At 44.6% G+C, this 14543-nt stretch overlaps 1 protein-coding gene across 1 annotated transcript in view; it reads right to left on the bottom strand.

The window, feature by feature from the left end:
• Window positions 1–14543, bottom strand: part of LOC137436080 (ankyrin repeat domain-containing protein 34C-like) — an 80658-nt gene that overhangs the window by 7425 nt on the left and 58690 nt on the right. The window contains 2 exon segments of the mRNA XM_068129795.2: window positions 2568–2765; window positions 9611–10320. Coding sequence (XP_067985896.2) covers window positions 2568–2765; window positions 9611–10320 — 908 coding nt within the window.

The following is a 14543-nucleotide window of genomic DNA, read 5'->3' as shown; positions in this document are numbered from 1 at the left end:
CCTTGCGGGCCCCATGACAATCATGGTTCCCTGTTTGAGGCAATGTTTTTATGGCCGGATGCCCTTCCTGACGCCAACCCTTAGTCGCTTCTTACGATGTGCAGGGATACAGTGTACCTATTCTAAACCGGGGTACACACCGGGATCATTCATCCCAGCAAGCTGGTACTCAAGGTGATATGTCAAGGGAGACAGCTCTAATTTCCTGTTTGGCATTGAGGACCTCCATCCATTGTTGAGAAAGCAGAAGCAGCATGTCCAGAGTGGAGTGACCTGGTCTGAAACCAAATTGATGATCAGAGATCAAGCCATTGGAGAAGAGGAAAGATTTCATATCCGAAGCAATTATGGATTCCATCACTTTGCTGATAATTGGGAGAAGGCTGATTGGTCTGTAGTTACGAGGATCTGTTTTTGCACCTTTTGTGCAAAGTGGTGATGTTGGCTGATTTCCAAGCAGATGGCAGATGATCTTGAGCAAAAGAGATGGTGAAGAGAACAGCGAGAGGGAGTGAAAGAGCGGAAGAACAGGACTTTAAGACCCGTGGGCTGATGCCGTCAGGTCCAGTTGCAGAATCAGAGTCGAGGGTTGACAGAAACTTTTCCACCTTGTCAGCAGGAAATGACACAGAGTCCAGGAGCAGCTGGGTATGACTGGGTACGGTGGGTGCAGAGAGGGATGGGTTTGGGACACAAGATTTAGAGGCAAACACAGAGTTGAGGCATTCAGCTTTTTCACGTGCGGAATCAGCTATGTAGCCGTTTGAGGTGAGGGAGGGGATGGAGGGGGAACAAACACCAGAAACAGATTTGACCAGACGCCACCAGGATTTGGAAGAGGGAGACAGATAAAAGAGTTCGGTCTTGAGAAAAAAAACCAAAAAAAAAACACCTTTAGAGGCCATTTTTTCCCCGCAAGCGGGGGTTGGCCTTTTTCGGGGACCGTGGTTGTTGTTGTTTTTCGGTCCCCTTTTTGAAGCAATGTTTTACGGCCAGATGCCCTTCCTGCCGCCAACCCTTTTTTGTCGCCTTTTATGACAAGCAGGGAATTACCAGTGAACTGGTACTCAATTAGCCGACCTCAGAAGGATGACAGGCTGAGTCAACCCTGTGTAGCCATTTGAGGTGAGGGAGGGGATGGAGGGGGAACAAACACCAGAAACAGATTTGACCAGACGCCACCAGGATTTGGAAGAGGGAGACAGATAAGAGTTCGGTCTTGAGAACGGAGAGATATTGTTTCCTGGCTCTCCTGAGGGTGGACACGCACTTGTTTCGGGCTTTGTGAAAGGAAATGAGATTTCCTTCCGTTGGATTTGCTTTCCAGGAGACGAAGGAAAGTTGTTTCTGGGCAACAGCCTCACCACAAGATTCCGTGTACCATGGACGGGAGGAAGGGTATGACAACTGAAGACGAGATGGGATATATCTGTGCATGAGAGAGAGCAATTTACTTTGGAAGAATTCCCAGGATGAGTTGATGTCAGAGGCGGTGGAGATGGGAGACCAGTCCAAATGATTGATGGCTGCTTGAAGACGGTGCCAGTTGGCCTGAGTGAAATGCCAGACTCGTCGACGCTGAGGAGGCTCTCTGAGAATGGTCAGAGAGATGTCCACTTTAACAAGCACATGATCAGATGAGCCGATTGGAGCAGAAGAAGAGCAGCAGACGTTTAGCAAACCATCTTAGGTGATAACAGCAAACCGTCTCAATTGAATATGAAGGAGGACAAGAAGTAGAGCCGGTATTGATTGCTTTCTGGTTTGCATCATTCTGACGAAAATGACGTAATTCTCATCTCCCTTACTGTAAATGGATGAGGCGTGTGTGTGTGTGTGTGTGTGTGTGTGTGTGTGTGTGTGTGTGTGTGTGTGTGTGTGTGTGTGTGTGTGTGTGTGTGTGTGAGGCATACTTTTGTGTCTATTAATTACGTACTTCTATTAATTAATTACGTACTATTGAAATGGACCTTTTAACTCTTTAAACTGCTGAGACCCTTTCGACCTTTGAAGACCCTTTGAGACCCCTAAGATCCGAAGACCCCTAAAGACCCAGAGGACTTTTTGGGAAAAGTCCCTGAGGAATCATAAGACCAAAAATATATATATACGCACCAAATATATATATATATATATATAAAATAAAATAAATATAAGTACCAATCATAAGAATAAAGACCCAAAAATTCCCGAGGACCCAAAAGACCCCGAAGACCAAAAAGACCCAGTATTCCAAAAGTCCCCGAGGACGCAAAAGTCCCTGGGGACCCAAAATACCCAAACGTCCCTGCTGACCCAGAAGACCCAGAGGACCCAAAAGACCCAGAGGACCCAAAAGACCCAGAGGACCCGGTTAGTTTGTTCCTTTTCTGTTTCATCTGCACTTCCCCATTCCTGCTGTGTTTCATTCAGGTTGTTCACCACTAAGTGTCCCCTTCATCTCGCTCTCACCTCTACTGTACTATACAGTTGGGTGTTTGTCCCTTTCCATTTTGTTCCCTGCCATTCCAAACACAATCACCTGAAAGTTCATGATGCTGCGATATCTAAGAGAACGAGCGTCTTACCTGCTAAGACGGGGAGAACTGGCTTCGACTGACTCACGGGAGTCAAACTGTGAGATGAGAGGAGAATGGCTCGCTTTCTTCCGGGCAAGCCGCAGGCATTCAAGATCGGGCGAGCTCGGGAGGGAGCCAGAACCCGGCTCGCCATTGATCACTTCGACTGGCAGGCTCAGCCAGCGTGCCGCATCCTTCGGGTACAAACTTGAACACAGAAAAAATATACATTGTTCTTAGTCACAATAGTTACAATTATAATCACAACCCATTAGATCAAAAACACGAATTAACAGCTTTCAATTGCTCAAGCAATAACAGGGTAAAATAAATAAATAATAGGTGCTCAATGGGTTCATGCAAACAGCAAATGATGCCCAATTAATACCTCGTTTAGTAAGTGTGTAATTACTGTAATTAATTAATGTATTGTGTAATTACTGTATTGTGTAATTGTAATTGTAATTATAAATTTTAAATTGTAAATTTAAATTGTAAATTGTAAATTTAAATTTGTAATTGTAAATTGTAAGTGATTGTAAATTGTAATTGTAAATGTAATTGTGTAATTACTGTATTGTGTAATTGTAATTGTAAATTGTAATTATAAATTTTAAATTGTAAATTATAAATTAAAATTTGTAATTGTAAATTGTAAGTGATTGTAAATTGTAATTGTAAATTGTAAATGTAATTGTAATTGTGTAATTACTGTATTGTGTAATTGTGTAATTACTGTATTGTGTAATTAATTACTGTATCATGTAATTAGTGTAATTATTGTGTAATTGAATGTATTAATTGTGTAATTGAATGTATTAATTGTGTAATTACTTTTTGTTGCCAGAATTGGTTGCGACGCAGGATTTAGGTTTGGGTTTTACTTCCTTAGAATATTCAACTCTAGAGTACAGTAGCGTGTCTTTATAAGGAACACCTGTCATGAGTTTCATTAGAACTAACCGCACCTTTGGTGGACAGTCCCATTTAACGAATAAAATTACACTTGTATTGATGAACAATTGATTAAATAAATGTAGGATAAAAAAAAGATATCTAAATCCATTGTACTATTGCTGGAAAATGGCGCGAAACCCTCTATTATGGCCGCTTTGTTTCGTGCTGCTGGGGTCGAATTGGAAAAGCAGGTCGAACCGTACTAGGTGTAAGTATGAAAAACATTTGTTTGTATTTTTTGTGTGCAGTAGCAGGTTGGCTTGTCCTGATGTTCTACTCATGAGCCAGAACACAAGGGATGTCCCTTATGGGTGGGGGATGGGTGGGTTGTCCTGGTATGACTAACTTTCACCACAATGCAAAGTATCATCTCTAAATTGAGATTGCATTGAAGTTGCAATTTGATGGAGATCCAATGAATTGGAAAAAATAAATAAATCATGTATCTTCATATGAAGTCCATTTTGCAGTGCAATGTTTTGGGGTTCCTTCATGGGCAGACATCTTGTCTCCTTTGATGGGCTGTCCTCTAAAGCTCAGGATAGCTGTTCCATTATTGTGACGTGTTAACAGCTTTTGGTAAATGTTGCTCATTGGTTGATTTCATGTACTTCTTTGTCTCGTTTTGTGCCTTCATGGGTGTTTTTGCACTCTTGTCTGCCTCATTACCCCCAAGTGCGTAGCACAAAATGGCGTTAGGCAATTGGTTCATTCTGTCTGTCTGTCTGTCTGTCTAACATCAGTCTATGATAGAGGAACAACCATATTTCAATAGAATTCTATATTTTGAACACTAGAACACAAATCAGAACACCAACCTGCAGTTTACCACTACTTTGGTTCTGAATTTGGTAAATTGTACAGAATCTCGTCCTGACCGTGCACATGCCCACAGAGGAGGAAGGTAATTTTTACGGCATAGCCCATAGGGCGAAGCCATCTAGAACAGTGTTTGTCTGTCCGTATGTATGTATTATTATGTCAGGGGGCGGGGGGCGGGGGGGGGGGGGGGTAGAGGAATATCTAGAGCCAGGTGGATCTGCATAGGTAGGTACTCGTCGACTGTCGTGATAGGGAATCTACCTGTAATAAGTTCTATGTGTAGCCCGGATGTCGGCATAAGTTGTATGTGTCCCCGTCACATGGGGGCGGGGCGTGCTAAATTGTACAGGGATTATTGGTAAAATTCCTTCGTTTGTCGTTCTCTCTGTCGCCAATCCAGTGTCCATTATAGCAACGCACTCATTTAGACGCTTAAATAGGTTCCTTAGTGCACACATTAATTAAATCCCCTCCCTTACAAAAAGACGCACTGGAAAGACAAGCAGGAAGCGGCCGCGTACAACGCCGGCGTGGGCGTCAAACATCGTGTAAGGCAGGCTATAGCCATGCCCAGGGAACGTGTGATTGGTTGAGGCGGAAGGCGCAAAGATTCAGCCAATCAGGGCAGAAGGCACCAAACGACCATTTAGAAACAGGTCGCTAGTTGGAGGAAGACGCTGGTGACGTCGGAAGGCGGGAAAGACCGGAAAGAAGGGAAGAACGGATTGGGAACGCGCCTGAACTGACGTCACAGGGCGAGTGACAAAAACGTCCCGCTCGCGGCCTTTTTGGCTCTCTCTGCGCTGGACTCTTGGAGATCGCTCTTCGCTCTTGATTCATGAGGCACCTCTGAGTTTGACGCTCTTCGTCCTGGGTTCGGTGCTTGTGCTTTGCGTGTTCGGTGATCGGCTTGGCTGGTTCTTCTGCCCTGCGTCCTCCCTGGCGGTCGTTGTCGTCGTCCCTGAATCTTCGTGGTGCTATTGGTGCTTTTGAATCTTCGTGGTAAGCTTTTGGTCCTCCATGGTGCTTTTGGTGCTGGGAGCGAGGCTCGGTGCTGTGAGCGAACGGGACCTCGTGTGCGACTGACGAGGGGCGCATCGAAGCCTGCTTCCTGCCGAAATCGGAGCTGCGGCGGGCTTGTGCGCTTGGAACCGTCGATTTCAGACGACGCTACACTGCCAGACAGATAAGCTCGCATTCACCAGTACACGACGAGACATTTCTTTTTTTCATTCTTCCTTTGTCTCGTATCCGAAATCCGTGAGTGGGGACGTCCCAACCTAGAATTTAGTTTATCACCGCGTTTCCCTGTCCTGATATTTATTTTGAATAAACCCTTCTATTATTTTCTTTCATTCCAAATCCCGTGTCCGTTTTGAGTTCATTTCCTCCAGGATTGGATCTACCGTCGGGGCGTCAGGTAAGCGCGTGCCGGTTCTTCCTCTTCATTCTTCCCCCCGTGCTTTTATAGTCGAATCCGTCATTGATCGTCGCCTCAAGTAAAGCCCGTTCGGTCATCCGCGATCCTACGGTATTAACCGAGGGATTCGCGCAACAGTATGTATGTATGTATGTCCCCTCAAACATCCACCAATCAGAGCTGAGGTTCTGGTCACATGACAGGGGTGATGTGATGCATGACGGCGGTACGACGGATGACTTCACACACCCCAATTTTGATTCCTATGCCGTTCAGGCCGAACATATCGTCGAACCAGTTATATATCACAATCACCATGCTCTACCTTTACGTTTTTCATTCAGTGTGAAACACAAACAAACCGATTGTTAAAATGACCATGAAATATCAAAAGCATCAGCGTTAGGGTCTTCGAACGACACAGTACATATAGGCCTTAGGCTTCATGCCACCATAGTTCATGCCTAACCTTCAGGCAGCTTTGGACAAATTCGCCCAGGTTTCTTAATACAGTAGTATTGTTTTCGTAATAATAATAACAACGTTAATAATAGTAATATAGTAAATATAATTGTATCACTGTAAGCCGTTTGTCATGATTGCAAGGTTACTGGATTGAAGTGGTGTATGGTTGGTTCATTGTTGATTCAAAACATGTAGAATAAACCAGTGTCTCAATGCAATCTCTTCATTTCCATGGTAACAAACAGCTTAGAGACTTAGAGTACTTCAAAATGATGACATACTTACATTATTACCCTCACCTGAGGAGAGGGTATTGCATTTGAGTCCATTTGTCTGTCTGTTTGTTTGTCCGCACATAATAAATATGACTTTCTCTGCAACCGTTGGTCCGATTAACAGGAAATTTTCACCATAGGTGCAACTCCACCTGTATAATTTTTAAATTATAATCATGACGTCATAGGTCACGTGGTATGGCCGCCATCTTGGAAAAACCGAAAAACTTTGCACCTCGATATCTCCGAAAGCGCTGCACAGAAAAACTTGCGACATGCCTCATTGAAAAGACTCTCCATGGGGAATAAAATATTTTACATTTATGAGGTGGTAATCGCTGAATTAACACCAGGGGGGTTGACTCAGCCTGTCATCCTTCTGAGGTCGGCAAATTGAGTACCAGTTAACTGGAAATTCCCTGTGTGTCACAAGAGGCGACTAACAGGGTTGGCGGCAGGAAGGGCATCAGGCCATAAAACATTGCTTCAAAAAGGGGACCACGGTGCCCGAAAAAGGCCAACCCCTGTTCTGCGGGGAAAAATGGCCTTGAAAGGTGGTGGTTTTTTATAAGGCGGTAGGCAATGAATTACCTTAGGGCCAGGTAGGATTGTATAGGGTAGTGTGCTCCATATGTCATGTAGCCACCTTGTTGTACATAAGTCAGGCCGGATGTCGTGTAAGGTCGTATCTTTGTCCCCATGGCGAGGGGTGGGGTTAAGTTAGTTAGGTAGGGGTTAAGAGTAAATATCCTGTATGTAAATTGCCTCTGTGATTTCTCCTCTGTTCCTTATGACTTGCACTACACAAACACTACCCGCCAATCAATCGGCATGTACTAATAACACCAAATAAAAGTACCCAGAAACAGGACATTGAGCACCACCAATGATACCACCGACCAGATCATCACAAAGGCCAGTAAGTGGCCATCAGGCCACCCCACGAAGAATGATTGGTCAGGACAGCCATAGAACGATGAGATGGACTCTTGGATTGGAGCACGCGCGTGTCATCGGATGACCTAAGAGCCCGGGGAACAAAAGAATGGTATCTTGGCATTTTCTCTCTCTTGGTTCGGGATTTGAAAGTGAACAGTCACGGTTTTATACGCTCTTGCGCTGGGAATCTCGTAGCGAACAGTCGCAAAAATTCTTCTTCCCCTCTTGGTGTCCCGAGCTGATGAAAAGCACTCACAGTTCATGCTCTTAGGTCTCTGGCTGGGCAATTGGTGCGAGCAGGCGGATCCTTTCCCTGGTTTGTTGGTGCTGTGTGCCATACCGTGTGAGCTTGGAGAGACCGCGTGCTTTGTGGAGCGTGGGACGATGACGAAACGAGGCCCTGCCTGCTTCACGTTCGGTGGTTGGCGGGTGAACAAACTTGGCGCCAAGGCGTGTGTTTTCCCGCGCACGGACCAGGGACCCGTTCAAGGACCAATGGGGTTCAAGGGCCGATCAAAGCTGAGTACTGAGCAAACGCACCACATGAACACATTTTTACTTTTGTTCTTTTATATCCCCTTGTGTTGTTTTACGAGTATGTGTGGGGGCGCTCCATTTAGGATTTTAGTTTTACTGTGAATTATTTTGTTATCGGCATTTCTTTCATTAAACCCGGTATTGTTGCATTTTAATTCCTCGCCCTGTCCGGTTTATCTGTCGGTGATTCGGAAAACCACCTGTGCCGCCTACGCCATGCAGGTAAACCTCGTCACTCTCCACTACTCCTCGCGCATACAAAGAAGGTCCACCATATTTGACTGAACGCCTCGGAGTTTCAGCTCGATCAGCTATTCGTCCCCAGGCATGTTCACCTGGAACGCAACAATATGTTGATGATGTCATCGGTCCCTCCATTATGACGTCATAATTCAACAAGTACAAAACTTCATCCGATCAAGATGAAATTTCTTGAGCATCATCTAGGGATAAATTGGTGGAGAAAAAAAAATGATGACGTCATCAGTCACGTTTTTCAGCCGCCATCTTGGAAAAAACGAAAACATTTGCACCTCTATCTCCGAAAGCACTGCATAGAAAAACCTGAGACATGGCTCATTGTAAAGAATTCTCCATGTGGATTAACATATGTTAATGATAATATCATAGGTCCCTCCATTATGACGTCATAATTCGACAAGTACAAAACTTCATCCGATCAAGATGAAATTTCTTGAGCATAATTTAGGGATAAATTTGTGGAGAAAAAATATATATAATGACGTCACCGTTTACGTGGTTTGGCCGCCATATTTGTTTTAACGCAAAAGCCTTAAAAACCACTGAAAACACATCCTGGCGAGGGTCTGCAATCTCTGATTGCTCTTTCTTGTTTGCTAACCGGTATCTCCACCTAGGTCATACTATCCTCTTCAACTAAAGTATCAAACAAGCCTGGCTACGCCGCTGTTGACTTTCGGTCTTGTTTTTTAGTCTGTCTATCTGTCTGGCAGTCATACAATTTAATTGAAAATCATTACAAACAGGAAACTGGTTGTTTTTAGGGATATCATAATGGATACAAACAACAGGCACGAAAACCTAACTTAACATGTTAAAGAAGTTGGTGTAAAAAACGGTGCATCAATGGCGGTAAACTTCCCAAAAAAATTTCTACAGCCTTTAAAATCTTTATTTTATTTCAGTTGAATTACATGTTTGAGGACATCACCTTTTTGGCACTTCCACAAATCTCCAGTTTAGTCGGACTTGGGCAGGGAGATTGAATATCGAGATTCAGACAAAATAGACAGTGTTCGGAACCGAAAAGCAAGAGTTGAAAAGATCCTTCCCATGTCCTTTTTCTCGAGACTGTAATACAACTATTAAGTGTTCTATGAACACTCTCGTTCCAGTTTGTTGCTGCGTTTCCTCTTCATCCTCGTTTTCTGTTCATCCATTTCCTGCCTCTTGCCCCGCTGCACCCCTTTGACCTCACTCTTCCATAAGCTTTATTTCATTTAATTTAAAAAAAAACATTTCAAAAATTTCAAAATATAAAAAGAGAAAAGTGCAGTTGGTGAATAGGTAGTTTGGAACATCATCACTACATTCTTAGCACAACCTGAATGTGCTATGAAAAGAAAGACAACAGCAGTAGGTTCACAAACTCTTACCTGAATGAAGCTGAAGGTGACATTGTTCCACTACTACATTCTTCGCTTGGTTCGTCCGTGTATTTCCTCTCTGCTTCATGTCTCGGTGAGCTCGGTTCGAAGGAGCCTTTACGTGAAACGGGGGCTGAACGACTCACACCTGCTGCTGCGGGGACTCCGGGGTACCCTAATAATGGTGTTGGTGTGTACAGCAATCCTGAGTTGCCCGTATTCATGCTTTCTTGCCATATAAGTGATCTTGCAGATCTTACCCGAGTTGATGATCCAACTTCATTACCGTGAGTAGGAAGCTGACCCTCAGAGGGAAATGTTTTTGAAGTTTCTTCATTGACAGGGATGCTTGGTACCAGTGGAGGAATACCACTGTTAGCAGAAGCAACTGATGGAGCAATGAGCCCCCAGGGTTCAGAGCGCAGACGCTTTAGTTGAGGCAAGAACCCTCCATGACGCAGTGGGCCTCTTCTAGCAGCGGGGTGAAGTGGGGGGCAAGGGTTGACAGGAGGGTTGTTGGTGAAGTTGAACAGTTCTTGACATGAGGCCCCGAGGTTAATGTCAGACAGAGAAGCACATGGGGCCTGTTCATCTTCACCAGTACTTTCAGTTGGAGGTGATGGGATACCTAAAGGTTGCTTGGATGCATGATCTGGCGCTCGCTCTGTTGTGATGATGATAACTTCTTTGCCACATGCTCGACATGCATCGAGGAGTACCTGCAGCAAAGGTAAGTAAAGTGGAAGCAAACTGTTATGGAATGCCTAAGGACACAACACAAGAAGGATTTTTTTTGTGTGACTCTTAATGTCTATTTGGCAGTAAATATTTATCTAAAATAACTCAGAGAAACCAATATATATATATATATATATATATATATATATATTTATATATATATATATATATATATATATATATATACACACACACACACACACAGCATTGGTATTTAATATGGAATTTTTTTTTGTGGGGGTGAACTTACTTTTCAAGATGTCTTAGAACCAAAAGTTCATTGGAATTATGTTGAAATTATTCTTGATTTTGTTAATGTGACCTTTAAAAGAAACAAAAACCACATTTGACATTTCGAAACAAATAAATTGATCCTTGAAAGTGATGTAAACTGATATCGAACTCAATTCATGGACAGTACTGTGTTAAACTTCTGTACGTTTTCCAGAAGTATCTCTTTATTTTGCACATTAGCCAATTTTTTTTTTTTAACAAAAACAAAAGTTAAATTACGACTGGGATTACGGACAGTAAAATTACAGTTCAGTCCTTCGTGTAACCCCCACGAGCATTCAGGAGAGCACGTACACGTTGAGGCATGCTGTTCACGAGATTTGCCAAGGTTTGGATAGGAATCGCTTGCCATGCAGTGACAATAAATAGCCTGCTGCAATTCACGCATAGAGGTCGGCTGCTGGTCCAAGTGGTCGATTTGACGCGTTAATTCTGCCCACAAGTTTTCTCTCGGATTCATATCCGGGGACATGGCAGGCCACTCCATATGCTCTACACCATGGTCAGCAAGAAAGTGTTGGATCATGCGAGCACGATGAGGCCGTGCATTGTCATCTTGGAAGACAAAGTTTCCTCGAAAGGCTGCAAGAGCAAATGGAAGCAATGTTTCTTCCAGAATGGCCCTGTACTTGAACTGGTTCAGGTTTCCATTCAGAACAACCAGGTCAGTTTTGCCCCCTGCATGAAAAGCAGCCCAAACGGTCACCCCACCACTTCCAGCTTGGACTCATGGCACTATACAATCTTTGTTGTAGGCTTCATGCACTTGTCTGCGCACTCGGACGCGGCCATATTGACGATAACCAGAAATCTAGACTCGTCACTGAAGATCACGTGATTCCAGTGTGCTGGCTGCCATTGAGAGTGCTCTCTGGCCCACTGCAATCGGCGCTGGCGGTGTTGTCTGGTCAGGCGTGGCTTTCTCAGGGGACGCCTGGCACGATAGCCTGCTTGAACCAGTCGTTGGTTGACAAGCTTTCTGGATACAGGCACATTTGTCAGTTGCTGCCACTCAGCCCTCAGCCCTAAGCCGATTAGCTGACTTGGTAGTTGGTACGGCCATTGCGGACTATCCGGTGCAGCTGGCGATCATCCCTCCTTGTGGTTCTGCAGGGACGTCCTGGCCTCGGTATTGGTGTAGGGACACCCCTCTGAGCATTTCGTTTCAGGATCTTTGACACCTGACCTTGAGTGATGCCGTACTGCCGAGCAATAGCACGCTGTTTCATGCCGTAATTTCGTAAAGCCACCACTCCATGACAAACAGCATTGTCGAGTTGACGGACCATCTCCAGAGGAAACGGCAATAACTTTTGGAGACGTGCAGCAGTTGTTTTCCACTGATACAGAAAGCAACAACCCTTCTATACCCGACTGTGAAGCCAATCATCAAATGCACCTGTCCATACATTTTGCCACGCCACCCGTGATATAATCCTGTTGTTGACTTCTTGCTGCGACAGACAATCATTGACATGGTTCTTTTAACAAATAAATCACCAAAGTGTGAAAGAAACTCACCAGATTGATATACTGAGTTAAGAAAGTAAACCCAAGTCAAGAAAAAAAAAAAATTCCATATTAAATGCCAAGTCTGTATATATATATATATATATATATATATATATATTCAGATGATTTTATCACTCTTGAGGAAGATGAACGGAGGCGTGTGGCTTTGTCACATGTTGTTAATCGAAACGTTGAGTCATTGTTTGTTCAATTAAAGGTTGGAGATCTTACCATGGAGTCATATATATATATCTTCTCTTCTCTCTTCTTTTCTCTCTCTATTATAAAGGAAAGTTTTTGTTTGTTTGTCTGTGCAAGCTAATCTCCTGAACGGTGACAAATAGGAGGAAACCTCCAATACAAAAAATTTCGGGATGGGCCCCGGGAAGGTTTTAGGTCAGGTGGTGAGGCCGGTTGAGGCCGCTTCGGCCGGGCTGGGCCCATTTCGCAATTAAAAGCTGAGCTGAATTATAGTAGTCAATCTTCTACCGCCGCAAGTAAAAGATGAATAATAGTAGTAAATTCATTCAAAAATAACCCGGGTAACGCCGGGTGCTTTCAGCTTGTATAAATATATATCGGGCTATGGTTTTGAGATTTGTACATACTAGGGCATGCCCGTACTATATCTATATCTAAAATTATATCCCCCCCCTCTATTTACATGAAATGGTTTGGTCCAAAGCGAACGGCTTGCGAGTGGTGACAATCCCCCCCCTCTATTTACATGCAATGGTTTGGTCCAAAGCGAACGGCTTCCGGAGTTTGGTAAAGAAATCGCCATCGCGTGCACAAACGCGCAGGAAAGCGAATGAATCGCAAATTCGTTTTTATTAGTTGTAAAACATAGTTTAACGCCAACATAGTTTGCAAACGTGAAATAAATGAATACGCTCTCAAATGTGCCATCCGAGGCAGAGTGTGCCCGCCACGTTCGGCACACGCGATCGTTCGCTGCTCTCTGATTGGTTGAATCGTTTTTTGGACATAGCTCGGTAAGTAATTGTCCGATTAATATGAAACCTTGAAAAGGCACATCCTCGGGTCCCCAGCAATATACCTGGCAAGTTAAAAGTATATCGGACCCGTGGTTGTCGAGAAACAGCGGTCACAGACAAACAAACGTACAGACGTACAGACGTACAGACAGAGATTACTGGAATTATAGATAGATGACATCATTAAAGGCTAAAGGTTTGCCCCCCATAGTTAGTCCACAAGCAACACGTATGCCCACTTAGAGTATTAGTTATGTCATAGTATGTGTGAGTATAGGCCATTTCCATAGTAATATCTGCGTTGTGTAAAGCCATGAGTTTAGGTTCTCTCATTTTTGCGCCACCCTCCAAATTCCATCTATGGGCATAATCGATCCCATGCCCCAATTGGCTGATCCTTCATTTTGTTATGCTTTGGGCTACCCGCAGCAGTTTGTTACGCTTTGGCTGCCAGCAGCATTCGCTGCCCTTTGTTCGCTCGAAACTAGTCGAGTAACACGAGGTAGGCTTAAGAAGAGGGAGGAGCGCGGGGTTGAGGTGGGGCGACGTCAAGGCAGCGCATCAGAGCCGATGACGGTAAGGGCCACCAGCCAACCAGGGCTCCAAGGGCATGGCGTGATAGGGTGTGGTAAGGCGCGTCTGGCAAGTGCTAGAAGGTTCGCGGGGCGTACCTATAAAAGCGATCGCACAAAGCCCTAAAAAAAAGACTTACGTGCGGGAGAAGAACTAAGAGGAACTTGGAGGACTCGCATGCACACGACAGTGGCGAAAGGACTTGAAGGAATTGCGCTTTGTCGGAGGACTGCAGTGAGGACTTGCACGAGAGAGAAGGAATTGAAAGGAGCCCGTTGCAAGCACTGCATTGTGTTAGCGCTTCGAGGCTATTTGCCTATTACGTACGCAGCCACGCGAGTGAACGCGGAAATAGCCGCCAGTATTAACCGCCAGAGCCCAGACCCTACCATTCGCCCCGTATTATCCCGGGTGTGCCACCGACACGCGGAGAGCTCCTGCTGCCTGCTACGGGATCCATCTTCGCGGTACGAGCTGGGGACCGGAGAGAGCTGCCGGGACGCCATCCCTGGACGAGCTGACCTTCGTCTGCAATCCCCGTGTGAGTGTCTGTGTGTGAGACTGGCCCGTTTGTCTTGGGAGTAATTTAAGACTGTTATAAAGGCTGCACTGTGTCCTCTTCTGCTGAACCATTGTAAATAGTGTGAATAAATCTTGCTATTCCTTTTCTTCCATATTCGACCGCTTCTGTGATTTCTCCATTGGGTAAGTGTGGCATGAATAAGAACCGCTCGGATCGGGGTCTAGTAATTGCTAACGGCTCGGATCACGTGTTCGCTACCGCTCGGCGTATCCACCAACACACGTGATTCGTGCAAGGCTTATCT

Source organism: Myxine glutinosa, chromosome 11 (assembly GCF_964187855.1).
Source record: "Myxine glutinosa chromosome 11, kmMyxGlut1.1, whole genome shotgun sequence".
Classification (NCBI taxonomy): domain Eukaryota; kingdom Metazoa; phylum Chordata; class Myxini; order Myxiniformes; family Myxinidae; genus Myxine; species Myxine glutinosa.
Note: the sequence above shows the minus strand (reverse complement) of the source record. Positions and strands in the feature narration are given on the sequence as shown.